Source organism: Phalangium opilio, unplaced genomic scaffold, assembly GCF_054372755.1.
Source record: "Phalangium opilio isolate 3A_F unplaced genomic scaffold, DU_Popi_V2 ptg000003l_1, whole genome shotgun sequence".
Classification (NCBI taxonomy): domain Eukaryota; kingdom Metazoa; phylum Arthropoda; class Arachnida; order Opiliones; family Phalangiidae; genus Phalangium; species Phalangium opilio.
The window spans coordinates 4101774-4116357 of NW_028324145.1; the positions used below are offsets into that span (position 1 = coordinate 4101774).

Consider the following 14584-nt stretch of genomic DNA (forward strand, 5'->3'; position numbering starts at 1 on the left):
TTTAGGTTTCGTTGTTAAGACTTCATCCCGCGGTTGAAACTCATAAGCTTTTAGGTCTTTAAAAACTCAAATTTTGAGTGACCCCTGTCACTGGATCATTTGAAGTAATGTTACTTTTCACCAGAAGTAAACAAACTGAAGTAAAAAGAGTTTTTGACCAAACGCGAATCAATTGCTCTCAATTGGTTAGAAATATGTGGCTTAGTAGTAATATCATATCACGTTTCCTCCCTTACCTTATTAGCATAAGTTTTTAAGATATGTTCCATAAGTATGACACTACCTATACTTCGTAATGCTAGAGACTTACTGAGAGCTCGTTCGAGAACGACGAGCGAGAATTGACTGCACTCGGTTTTGCAGTCCATCTTCCTATTCAATCTGTACGAAGCCTTTGACAGCAGCGCCTCACCAGGCGTCGCTTTACGAGAATCTATGAAGTTTCACCGACATCACTTCATAACAAGCTATCAGTAACCAGTGACAAACTTATGGAACATATCTTATGAACTTATGGTAGTATTGATGGTAGTTTTAGATTTCGTTGTTATAACCTTATCCCATGGTTGGTCTTTAAAAATTCAAATTTTGAGTGATCTCTAACTGGATCATTTAAAGTAAAGTTACGTTTCACCAGAAGTAAACCAATTGAAGTATAAATAGGTTTGTTGTTTTTCAAACGTGAATCAATTGCTTTCAATCGGTAAGAAATACGTGGTTTGTAATATGAACCAATCTTTGGGTCATCTTGTTGCTAACGCACTCTTCCATGGACGATCAGACAAACCATTATTGATAAACCTTGACAAGAACTTATTCTTTTATTCTTCGACGACTTGTTCTTGTCGAGGCGTAAACGATGAAGAGGACTTCTTCGATCCTGGAACAAGGATAAAAAATATATATATCCACGATTCATTCGGTGCGGTTCGATGTTTTGTAAAGGACAGATGTCAGTGGCATTCTTTCAAAGAAAAGGAAGCTTTTGATAAGGCGGGGTTAAGTTGTAATCGGATTTCAAGATAACCATACATTATTTTTTCTTCAAACAACCCACCTTAACCTGCCTGGTATATGGTAGATTTCTTTCACACCCAGTTTTATCGCTATCCATGTAGCCTAGGTATACTTGCATATTTTCCTTCCTTTGATCTTTACTTCTCTCCCAAATGTTAAGACGTATGTAAAGAACCATTCAAGAAACCGAGGGGTAAGTTGCTCTTGAAGACATTCTTTTTTACTGAAGGCAGGGTTCATAAAACGTTTAAAGAAATTCATCTGCAATTCAATTGAGGTTTTGTAAATCTTGAGTTGAGTAGCACATCGAATACGGTAACCCTTGTAATTGGCACATGTTCTTCCATATCAATACGTAACTAGATTTTTCCTGAAAACAGACAGGCACATGCAAAAATCCAGTCCTAGAAGTAAATTAATCCAAAATTAAGATTCCTTTTTTTTTTTCGGTTTCGTTTTATTTATACAGAACTTTCTACATCGAGTGTAGGCACGTAGGAATGGGTTCAATGTATTTACAAAGTGTCAACAAATACTTTTTGGACTTTACCAATCTTGTATTTTGTATGTTTACGCCCCTTCATCATTCAGTCTATTGTTTTTTTTAATAAATTGTCTTTGTTTGCAGTAAATAATCAACACCACGAGAAAACAAAAACAAAACGAAATCAACGTTATTATTATTATTATTATTATTATTATACAATTTCCTGAATGATAAAAGTTAGAAATAGTTCTATTTTGTTCCCAATTATTGACTTAGCTCGAACGTACGTTCCATCATGAAAAATATAATATTCAACTTAAAAATACTTATTACCTTACAAATATTGGTTTTACAAATAAACTAAACAAACAAATAAATACAAACAAACAAAAAGACGTACCGGGATGATATTAAAATTATAATTCGAATTTTTCATCCTAAAAATTAAGAACAAATTAATTAATTAATATTTGGAGATCGTTTAAGTCTTAGCCAATCTAGATCTTCTACTGACTGTCCCTCGAGTTCTGACTACTTAAAGCGAGTCTCGGCTAGCTGTGGTTTATTTTAGTTCAATCAAATGCCACTAGATGCTCCCAGAATCAAGGGGTGTTGTCGACTGGCTTACTAAGCTTGGCAAAGGATAGCTTTGGGTGAGTTTTGATTGGTTCCTGCCCCTGGCAAGGTAAAATTGGTGTGCCAGCATGTTAGGGGCACCTCAGGAGCCGACATTTGCTTTAAGTTAAAAGATGGAATTTTCCATTGGGAAGGTTTTTAGCACGAAATCTACAGTGGCTATGATCAAATAATATTGACAAATACGGGATTTAAAAATCCTACAGAGATCCTTTGCTAAATTCACGTCAACAATTAATATCTTTGATAATTGACACGAATTAATAAAAGAGATGAAACAAAATTAACATATGGCAGTCTGGCTATCTTAATTTAACAAATATATGAAAGGGGTTACTGCCTATCGTGTGTTTAAACATTGCCAAAGTTGGTCGTAGTATATTTGAACATGGTCCATACAATGATACAAGATATGACAAAATTCTTTATAGGTGATATGTGGATTTTTTTTTCTTCTCGATTTTGGATGCTTAAACATTTATAGAAAGTTATAGTTTTAATGTAATGAAACCCAATTATTTTTTTTTTCGAGGAGATTACCCAACGTAAAAACAGGAAGGAATTCAAGAGATCAAGACCTAGGCTTAGCTATTCATACGGTCAAAAGGTCATTTAAACTTATTGTAAAATCTTATCATTATGGGGGGGGGGGGGAATATCATGTTTACAGAAAAATGAAAGCTTATTTAAACGTCATTTGTGTACTGTAGTTTACATTTCTGATACGATGACGTCAATGCATTTTTCAAAATAAAGTTTTCTAATTTTCGAGAAAACTAAAATAATAAAGAAATACATTTGGGAATAATTTTCAAGTAAAAATAGGTTTGTGAAACAAATTGCATTGCATACACAAATGACGTCTTAAGTTCATTCAACCCTAACACTATGGGGAAAGTACAAAACAAAGCTCACGGTATAATTAAGTACTTGTTTCTTGTTTTTCATATATAATCCCTCAAAAATTCGTTGAAAAAACGCTATTTCTTCCCGTTTTAATATTATATTTTTGACATTAATTCTTATAGTTTTTGTTTTTTTACAAAATGTAAAAAGATTCGATTAAATTTGTTTTTCAGTGAGCTTTTCGATCAGTATCCCATGGTTTTCCAAAAAATGTTAATTTGTACAAAAAGAAAATTAATTTTTAGTCTTTTATATTAATTATTAACTCGCTTTGTTTAAAAACTAATACTCTATATACTTCAAAAAAGAGTATAATATTATTATTAAACATTTTTTCTTTATCTTCCATCAGTCTTTTCATATTGTTTTATTAATTAATTAATACACTTTTGTTGTTTAATAGACGATAGAAGTTTCTGTTTTTCTTCCAATAACAATATTCAAATACTAATACGAAGTAAGACGGTTATTTTCTTTTTTTTAGGTAATAAGTCGATAATCAAATTGAAAAACGTGGAGAAACGTCAAGTTGTAAATACAGTTTGTGTTTAAGAAACCAAGGCTTAAAGTGATAGTAGCACATAAATAGGGGAGTTGAAGCTTAGAGGTAAATTTCCAAAGCGAAGATTGCGATTGGTCAACTAACGTCAAATCCAAAAAAAGAGTACGTTAAGCACGCTTCCCTATTGGCTATTTTCAATATCCGGTTCTATTGCCTCTTATAACCACCAGATATTGACGTCACTATCCAGGAAATTGAAAGCTCCATTAACATTAAAAATTTAGTTTCATTAATATTTAGCAACATAGCTAATTAAAAATAAACTTCAAAAGCAAAGGGTTAAGTTTGAGGTACTACTATCCCTTTAAACTTGGCGCCCGGACCCAATCCTTAGTAGAAATCAGGATGAGAGAATCAATATTAGGCAATTTAAGTTCGCTTCCACGTTTTTCAATATCAAAATATCAATTTTTTTCTGATCATTTTCGACAATAATTATTGTCATTTCCATATATATATAATATATTTTTTTTGTATTAATCTTATATATATTTTAATATAAACACGAGAAAAATGCAGTATATTTTTTTACGCGTTGTCCCCGCGTACCAAAATGTTTCCGATATTAACTACAAATTACTTTGCTGGAGATAAAGGGGTGGGAAGGGGGACGCGCGTACGTCAGAACGTTCTTTCTTGGTTTTAAAAACGTTATTAGGATGAGCACCTTTAGTGACAGCGTCAAATTTTCGTTATTACACCCTTTATTGAGTTTATTTTTATCTTGTTTTTTTAATTCTTAAGGAATGAGTTTCACGTCAGCGAACCTTTCTTCTATTTATATACTTCTATCTTGACAACTCCTTTAATTATTTATTTATTTAAAATTGTATTGATGAATATTGAAGGACACTTGTTTGTATTTTTATTTTCTTCATAATCTTTTGAATGAAATTTAGATTTTCGTTTCGAGTTTTATAAGGGTTGTTTATTTTTAATTTAATTGGTCAAAGTTTACGTAGGATTTGGGGCTGATTAGAATCGGTAATGTATTACGCAGATAAACTTTAATTGATATAATAAGATCAGGATTCGTTTTTATTGGAATTATTATCACTAATTAAAACCATGTATTTATCAACAGTATTAAAAGAAGATTCGAGCAAGCCATTTAGGCTTCCCTAAAAGAGCCCCGCGTTAAGCCTCTCTGAGAAAATGATAACAAAAGGGCTATAAAATCCTATTGGAAGACTGGTATCACATGACGGATTCGTCCAATAGGGTTTTATAGATTTATGTCGTCATATGCACAGGAAATCTTATCCCGTAGTTCTTTTTCCAAGCTTGTAAGCGAGTTGATAATCATGCGCGGAAGTACTAGTTAGATAATAGTCAAGAAGTTATAGGTATTTTAATTTTATTAGACGTATTTGAACATAAAAACCTGTATTTCTCTTTTCAAGAATTATCTGCGTAATAGATTACACGATTCGAAAATGCACCCAAATGAAGGTTCGCAAAAAAAAAAATCCTCGATCGAATTTATTTTCCAACTCATTCATTGAAATATATTACGATAAATCCAAAACCTTTCATAATCATCTCATAAATCCTTTGTATAAACATATTTGTACAAAAACCATCGTCTTATGGGTTTACTTCACCTCAGTGCTACGAATAATCGAATTTCACCAAGACCTTGACCTTGGTTAACACCAGTCAATTAAGTATCAGTGCCTTTTTTGTCTTTAGTGAGTGTATGACCTCGTAGCGAATTGAAACTGAAACTATAACTTACTGACGTACAGTCCGAAACTCGCGAATGGTTAATTTACCTTTCTACGTAGCGACTTTTTCGTCGGCTTCACTTTCGTGTTCGCTGTCGGTGACCGGAGGGTCAAGAGCCGTATGAATGGTCAGTTGGACGTTACGATTAACACTGAGGGCCGGGTAAAACACGCCGTGTAGTCCTTCGAAGGCCACCGTGGGTCCTTGGCGTTCGTCGTTGACGTAAAAACTAAGTTGATGGCGTTCGAGGTCCAAAAGGACGCCAACAACCGAACCGCACTCGATACCGCCGTCGCAACGATTCGCGTGGCTATCCGCGTGTAGGAACCAAGAACGTTGGTGGTCGATGTACATACTCCAACCTTTGTCGTCTTTACCTGGATCAAAATTGAAAAAAAATTAGCAATTGAATTAGAACTAAAGCGATGGTGCTCAAACTTGAATCAATTTTAATTTAAGATTTAAATTAATAATTAAATTTGAGAAGAATATTTTATTTATTTAGTTTTGGTGATGATGGGGAAAGTATCAATTTAGGGGTTTCGAAGTCAATGTATTTCCTACGAGCGCCTGTAGAAATGTTTCACCCGTCGCACTTCGGTGCTCAGGGAGAAGCTACCTTACAGGCGAATTAAAACGAAATTACTAAAACAATGCTGGTTGTGTATTATGGTTGTAAAAATACCGTTAATTATTTTTTTTTTTACAAAATTTTGAAATTCCAATAAAACGGCAATTGAACATAGTAAGTTCTATATAAAGCGAACGGTCCGCCTTTGTCAAATCTCCAAAGTGTGACTGAGGAGACGTAACACTAACGTAAAACCATTCAGTAAACCCAAAAAATACTGAAAATTTGGTTTTAACTAGTTTTCGCCGTTCTATGCTAATTTACAAGGGTAAAATTAAGGTATTTGAAAACCAGTAATTTACTGCGGTGTTTGGTAAATAATCGGTAAATGACCGATGGTAAATTGCGTTTCTAAACGCAATAATTCAGGGTCGCTACAATTTTTCATTTCATAATTCTCTGATTCCATGTTTTAGTCTGAACTCTAGAATGAACCGCATAAATCCCGATAAAAAACAATATGTTAATCAGGACCGTAATCGTCGTATCTTTCCAATGTGTAGCAACCATTTTCCACATTACCAGCCTGATATTATATTTACAAATTGACGCACTGTATCAATAAATAGAAAGCTCCAAAAGCCAAGTTATACGGATCTTTTCCAACTCTTACTAAAAAGTGTTTTTTTTTTATTTTTATTTTTTTAAACGTGAACTTACCGAGCATCACGTCCTTCGATACATCGAATCTGGCAATTCCGAAAGCAGGATCGGCGCAATTGTCGTGCCTGTCGACTGTCACCTCCCAGTAATGAATTCCCCGCGAGAAGCCGATGCTTCCCAGGACCACTCGGTGCTCGTAACTGTCGCAGCTGACCGTCTGATTCTCGTTCGATAGGGCAATGTCCGCGTGGGCCTTCGTCGGGTCCAGCATAAACCAAGCCACTTACCCCAACAACAACAACAAAAATAGAGAAAACCAAATCAAATCGACGGACAAACAACCGAAACACGCTAGGCCTATAGCGAAAAGAAAAACAATCCACTCCGAAAGTGGAACATGGATGGAGGGAAGGAGGGAATAAAATCAAAGCCAAGGCTTAAGCGTTTTTAGGGTTCCCACGGGCCTTTTTTACAACAGCGGCGACGGAGAAACGTTTTTATCGTTCTGGCTACTTGGGTAATCAGTGACGGGGTAAATGGGAAATTCTTACTAAGCTAGTGCGCTAAAAAAGAACAACTCGAAACAATGAACAAAATTAAAGTGAAAGTGAAACCAGGGGTAGATTTAATTTTGGAAGTAGGAATGGAGAACGGTTAGTATTTACTTAGGTCCAACTCATAGCCCAGTCTGGAGCTCCTCCCTTCAACACGTAACGAAAAGTATATATTATCTTATTGGCTCACTTGAACTATGTTTTGATGACGTTTACCTCTGTCGCTATGACCCTCCTCTTCTTTCCTACCCCCCCCCGTCCCGTGGAAGGGGGTTCGGGACTTTGACGCGCGTCCCCATTACTCTGTTCTCCATTCCTACTTTTAAAATTAAATCTATCCCTGGTGAAACTAATATTTCTTTAATATTTTCACTGTGTTTGTTGAAAAGTCTGCCATCACAACTCTGCCAAAATTTTAAAAACATGTCAAAAAAAACCCTGAAGTTACGATACCTAAAAACATCCCGTGTCCAATAATACTAAATATACAAGAGACTTAAAATATAGCGTGTTAAAAATTCAATTGCCAGAAATTAAAATGAATCTCACATTTTTTTTTATTTTTTATATATTTTCTAAATTTATTAGACTGCCTAAGCTTTTCGAATTCAATCAATGAATCAAACCGGAAATTTCTAAAGTTATTCCACGACTGAGTCCCCATTATAGTAAATTAATTTTTATAGTATAGGGGAACTTCTGCCTTTAAAGGAAAAGTCAACCATATTTTTTTTTCTTTTTCTTTCGAAACAGGACATAAAATAATAAATATTTCAAACTGGAACTATATATCTATCTACAATATAAGGAATCCATAGAGCTTCTAGGAATAATTATACCCTCATGTCACCCATGCTAATTTCTATGCGGGTTTCGTGGGCCGGGCAATAATTCTAACGCCTTTCTAGCTGTGATTTCGTTGGTTGGTACAACACCGGGTCAGGTGCGCTAGGTTCAATACTGCCATAAATAAAGGGGGATGTTCATTGGGTGGGTGATTTTGAGTCGAAAATGTATGTTCTATGACATTTTGCAGTCCGGGCAATGTTTTCGAGTGCGCCCAAAGAACATCTCCCTTTATTTATGGCAGACTTATCAGAAACACCCTGCATTTTTATTTTTGATCAAAATTAACAGAACAACTACAATGACAATTTTCCTTTAGAGAGAATTCCATTTTTCGAGTCGATAAGATTGAAACGGAAATAATTTCACAAAACACGAACCGGTAGTAATGGGGGAAGCGGGCGTTTATTGGAAAATGGAAATATATATATTATATTGTGTATTTTGAAAGGACGGCGCGTGTAGTTATAATACAATGGGAGAAAGAGAGGAAAAACAATATGATACAGGGCGCCCACTCCTCCCACTCTCACGCACTCCAAAAGGCAATACAAAAAAAAACCTGAAGCCCTTAAAACAAACTAGGCCTGGAGAGAGAGAGGACTTCAGACAAAAACGAAACGGCTTCACTAAAGAAAATGGTAATACCGTATTTTGGAGGAATATTTTTACAAGTAATATATTCTACATGAAAACAAGATGAATAGAACTGTAATAACTTTCGCTTCATCTTGATAACATGTGGATAAGGTAGAGTCTAAAAAGCCAATCGAGCAATTTCTCATGATTACTCATTTTATCAGAAGTGAGATGAGACTTGAAGTGAAGGGCTCTAGCATTGGTAATAGATCCTGGTATTAGTGAACAAATTTGCGGATTTTATGCCGCTTCAATCGCGCCTACGCTAGAGAGAAACAAATTGGTCGAGTTCCAAAAACATTTCTTACCCCCTTCCCCTCAACCTAAAGCGGCGAAACACGGACGCGGGTGCCTGAATCTAGTTCGGCCGTCTACCACCGCGAGCGTCTCACGTTTTGGAGGGAAAATTCAGAAACCGCCACCAGAGGGCCAACCGTTGGTGTGTTATCAAGAATATTCACTTTCGCCGAGTGAAGAATTTGGTTAGCTCAGTACTTCTAGTCTCATCTCACTTCTGATTTTATCAATCAAATAGCCGTTCTGATCCCCCTAATTGTTTATTTAGGTCTACTATAGTATGTCGGACTGACTACTATAGTAGACAGACATATATAGAGCAAGGGTATATTAGCTTAATAGGGGAGTTGATCATTCGATTTATTGGGTTAGGTTTCTCTGACGATCTAAGCAGGGAGAAATAGGAAAAGCTCAAATACGCTTTGAATTTGCGAAATTAGCAAGGTAAAGATGGTAACCTGACCTTTTCCTGAATTAACCTAAGCCTAACCGAAAACTTAACCTAATCTAAACCAATCAAAACTTAACCTTATCTAAACTATAACCAATTTAAGTACAAAGCGGGGGGTTATGTTGCCGTCTCATTCACAACTGGCGCAATAATTTCATAAAATTATAGTAAATTTTCACTCTACATCATATTCTCACTAAACACTGAAACTGAAAAAAAAAATCAATTCTTCCTATTAAACATCCGTTTAAATAAGCTTGTTTGAAGTAATATTATATTTATACGGTACTCCAACACGAGGGTTTATAAATATTTTAATAAAACTTAAACGGGTTCCGGCCATCGGTGTCCGCCTATCCACGCCACCACAAAAAATCGATAGCTTCTCGGGAAATATTATTCAACAGAGGCTGGTGAATTCGAAATAAACCCATAGACAGTCACTCGCCCCATTCACACGCCAATAAAATGTCAATCAAATGTAGTGTGGGGAGTTGGCCAAGAGCTTGAGAGAAGTATATATAGGCGGCAGGGTGTCGAGTGTTGGATGCATCACGTGACGAATGCCGAGGGGTACAGACAGAAGGAAGAGAGATGACGAGGTTAAACAATGGTTCAATATTCACCTTCCGCCGTTTGCAGGGCCACCGTGTCACTGTGAGGTCCTTCTCCCGTGCTGTTGAACGCTTTGACCCGCGCGTTGTAGACGCTGTTGAAGTGGAGTCCATCAACCGTACAAATCGTCTCTTTGCCGCAATATACTTCCTGAAATAAGTAAAAAAAATCTCATATATTTCAGAAATTGGTTTGGTTGTTTATGCGTTTGTTCTTTATGCACTGGCACAATTCGTTAATTTCTGAACTGCACCAAATTGCACCTGTGGTTGATATTAGCAAGAAGCGATATCTAGTTTATTAGGGAGTAGGTATAAGATGCCTAAGTATTCACGCGCCATAGTCCCAGTCCCCCTTTCAAAACACAAGGAGGCTGGGCCATTTCGCCTCTCCTTAGTCGGAAAATACGTAATTTTCGTCATTCGCGTCGCGTTGACGTGAGTTTTCAAGAACCAATGAGATGCTGGTTGTAATTTAGAGGCGGGGATCAACTCCGGACCTGCGTTTGACCTGGAGATAAAGCTAGAAATGTTACGAATTTATACCTTCTCCCTAGTAAACTAGATATCGCTTCTTGATATTAGTAACACTAGGGGACAGGCTTGTTAGAATAGGTGTGGCTTAGTTCTTCTCAAGGTTGGGACGCTTCAAACCCCTAGAAATTAAGCGTCTTATTCTAGACCGGTAACATGTTGGCTTTAACCCATAATTAATAATAGATAAATAATTGGTTAACCCTTTATTGCTTAACTAAACTAAACAAATATTTAAAAGAAACATAATAGTTGACTCAAATTTCCCGATCGAGTTAGACAGAAATGCTAACAAATTTACTCGATTTACACGGATTGGGGAAAGCCGATACGAAAACCGTTCGAAATCGGAGTAGATGCGAAATTTCCTGAATCAGAAATATCAAAAGAGAATATAGTTACAAGTCGATCGTTGTTGAAGGAAACGTTTCAGCGTGTTATTTTCCCGCCAAAAAGGAAAAGCCATTCCCGCCAATAGGACCTACAATAAGACCAGAAGCCCCCCATAATTTCGCCAAACCCCTTTAGGTTCCTCTACAACATTCCCTGCATTATCTGTAAAGGAGAATAGAATCGGATTCCGTAGCAATTAATCGAATCGTTCAAGCTACGTGACACCGGCTTCTGGTTGGGACCAAGGCTTTCAATTTTAGCTTGGTCCAATAAAATGGTAATGAAATGACCAGGGTGTACTAGCTTAGCTTCTTGGAAAGCGCCCATAATTAGATAACAATTTTCTAATTTACAAAATGGTTTTCGTATATTACCAGCATTGAAACGTAAAAGGTGCTAAGTGGTTAACTCTAGAACAATGGGAAGCAAACATTAATTCACCGCGTTAATATCAATGAGACAGCGAAAGCAGCGGGGCCATAGTTTGAATTTGTTCGGTTAATAGAATTCTTGGATCCAATATCTATAGTTACCGCTAAGGTAAGGAAAGTTTCTTAGGCTAAGAACCTTAATGGTATTTGGGAAATTTCGGACTTGCTTTAGCTCGCATCTCCAGTGTCAACAACACAACAATAGCACTAACGCCAAAGTTTGATAAAGGCTTTCAGCATGCATTTAAAAAATTGTGGAACCGATCTGAGTGTCGCTGTACTGTCGACGGAAAAATAATCGGTATGACATAAGTTCATAAGATATGTTCCATAAGTTTGTGACTGCTTACAAACTGGAGCTTGCCATGAAGTGACGCAGGTCATAGAGACGCCTAGCTGGTGAGGCGCTGTCAAAGGCGTAATACAGACTAAATAGGAAGATGGACTGCACAACCGAGTGTAGTCAATTCTCGTTTGTCGTTCTCGAACTAGCTCGAGCTGTAAGTCTCTAACATTACGAAGTATGGGTAGTGTTATACTTGAGGAACATCTTATAAACTTATAGTATGATAAATGACAGCTAGCCCCCGGCCATGACACGTATGACTCTGCGTTTAAAACTGTAAATAAGAATGGACGGATCTGATTTCACGAGTCACGATAAGTTTTCGTTTGATCTGTTCCACCCTGCATGTTTACACAAATTTGATGATTGGGCACGTTTCACTTTATACACAAAAATAAATCTCATTTCGTTAAAAACTAGTAAATATTTTCCAAAGCAACGTAATTAGATTTGTTTTTGAGATTTGTGTTTACAGAGAGGCCCACGTTTAAAAAACTAAGTGGGTTGATTCTCTATAAGAGCTTGACTTCTTTTGAAAACGTTATAGGGCACCCTAGTGAATTTCTTTCATTCTTCTGTCGTCCCTATTGCGGGACTAATCTCTTCCAGAAGAAATGAGTAAATATAAATCCTCTGTGTAAATATTAATCAACTACATTTGTCTTCAATTGAATCCCAGTAAGGATAAATAACCATTTTAGTGATAATTGAATTCGCCATATAACTGATCGCAGAGCGAGCCAGAATCATAAGAGATAAGAGAAGACCTTGTGTGCGTATTCTCAAGCCCTTTAATTAGACATAACGTAATACAATATGTAATTAAAAAATTTAACTTAAAATATATTCTAGGAGAGCGGTCGCTCTCTTAGATAAGACTTGATACTGCCTCTAATGCTAAAGGAGGGTTCTCTGATTGGCCGTAACTTTTTTCGTATTGTGTTTGCTGCTTTGAAATTTTGCCAGTGAACTAAAATTTGGGCCCTAAATATGTGGTTAAAATTTCAAAGAGATCCAACTAATAGTTAGTTCTATAAAGAAAAAAGTTGTTAAGGGTGGTTTTAGAATCCATAAAATTAATCAGACATTTGGTGAAAGATACAATATTCTTCCATAGACAAAACATGGGATTTTTTTGAAAAATGACCTTAATTGGGATCGTGTATAAAGAAAACTAATCATTCGTTACGTTTGGGAACCATCTTAAATGAAAGATAACAGTCCATAGATGTGCCTTTTCTTAGTTTCATTAAGATCAATTAAGTTTAAGTATCGATTTTTATCATTATTAACACATACTTTGACTTACGTTGTTTTGGGTATTGGAATTACGGCGTTTTACCACTGTTAGAGACACGCATTTTAGCCCTAATGTTTTATATTGGACTTACGGCGTTTTTGTCGTGATTCACGCCGTTAGAGGGATATTAAGAAAGAAAAACATTGCGTTTGAGCTCTTGTAGGTGCTTTGCCCGGGTTCTTGTAGGTACTTGTGGGTGCTTGTAGGTACTTGTGGGTGCTTGTAGGTACTTGTAGGTACTTGTGGGTACTTGTGGGTGCTTGTGGGTACTTGTGGGTGCTTGTGGGTACTTGTGGGTGTTTGTAGGTGCTTGTGGGTACTTGTGGGTGCTTGTAGGTACTTGTGGGTGCTTGTAGGTACTTGTGGGTGCTTGTAGGTACTTGTGGGTGCTTGTAGGTACTTGTGGGTGCTTGTAGGTGCTTGTAGGTACTTGTGGGTGCTTGTAGGTACTTGTGGGTGCTTGTAGGTACTTGTGGGTGCTTGTAGGTACTTGTGGGTTGTTGTGGGTACTTGTGGGTTGTTGTGGGTACTTGTGGCTTCTTGTGGGTTCTTGTGGGTACTTGTGGGTTCTTGTGGGTACTTGTAGGTACTTGTGGGTTCTTGTGGGTGCTTGTGGGTTCTTGTGGGTGCTTGTAGGTACTTGTGGGTGCTTGTAGGTACTTGTGGGTTCTTGTGGGTACTTTTAGGTTCTTGTGGGTACTTGTGGGTTCTTGTGGGTACTTGTGGGTGCTTGTGGGTGCTTGTGGGTACTTGTGGGTGCTTATGGGTGCTTGTAGGTACTTATGGGTGCTTGTAGGTACTTATGGGTGCTTGTAGGTACTTATGGGTGCTTGTAGGCACTTGTGGGTACTTGTAGGTACTTGTGGGTACTTGTAGGTACTTGTGGGTACTTGTAGGTACTTGTGGGTACTTGTAGGTACTTGTGGGTGCTTGTGGGTACTTGTGGGTACTTTTAGGTACTTATGGGTACTTTTAGGTACTTATGGGTACTTGTGGGTAATTGTGGGTGCTTGTAGGTACTTATGGGTGCTTGTAGGTACTTATGGGTACTTGTAGGTACTTGTAGGCACTTGTAGGTACTTATGGGTACTTGTAGGTACTTGTGGGTGCTTGTGGGTACTTTTAGGTACTTATGGGTACTTGTGGGTAATTGTGGGTACTTGTGGGTGCTTGTGGGTACTTGTGGGTACTTGTAGGTACTTGTGGGTACTTGTGGGTGCTTGTAGGTACTTGTGGGTGCTTGTAGGGACTTGTGGGTGCTTGTAGGGACTTGTGGGTGCTTGTAGGTACTTGTGGGTGCTTGTAGGTACTTGTGGGTGCTTGTAGGTACTTGTGGGTTCTTTTGGGTACTTGTGGGTTGTTGTGGGTGCTTGTGGGTACTTGTGGGTGCTTGTGGGTTGTTGTGGGTGCTTGTGGGTACTTGTGGGTGCTTGTAGGTACTTGTGGGTGCTTGTAGGTACTTGTGGGTGTTTGTAGATACTTGTGGGTGCTTGTAGGTACTTATGGGTACTTGTGGGTAATTGTGGGTGCTTGTGGGTACTTGTGGGTACTTGTGGGTGCTTGTAGGTACTTGTGGGTGCTTGTAGGTACTTGTGGGTGCTTGTAGGTA

At 37.4% G+C, this 14584-nt stretch overlaps 1 protein-coding gene across 3 annotated transcripts in view; it reads right to left on the reverse strand.

The window, feature by feature from the left end:
- Nucleotides 1–1453: 1453 nt before the first annotated feature.
- Trim9 (E3 ubiquitin-protein ligase Trim9) overlaps nt 1454–14584 on the reverse strand; it is a 341298-nt gene continuing 328167 nt past the window's right edge. For all 3 annotated transcript variants that reach the window (XM_089836500.1, XM_089836492.1, XM_089836508.1), the window contains 3 exons: nt 9984–10122; nt 6628–6852; nt 1454–5713 (listed from right to left, as the gene is read on the reverse strand). In XM_089836500.1, coding sequence (XP_089692626.1) covers nt 5388–5713; nt 6628–6852; nt 9984–10122 — 690 coding nt within the window. In that variant the 3' untranslated portion in view covers nt 1454–5387. The remainder of the gene's footprint in view (nt 5714–6627; nt 6853–9983; nt 10123–14584) is intronic.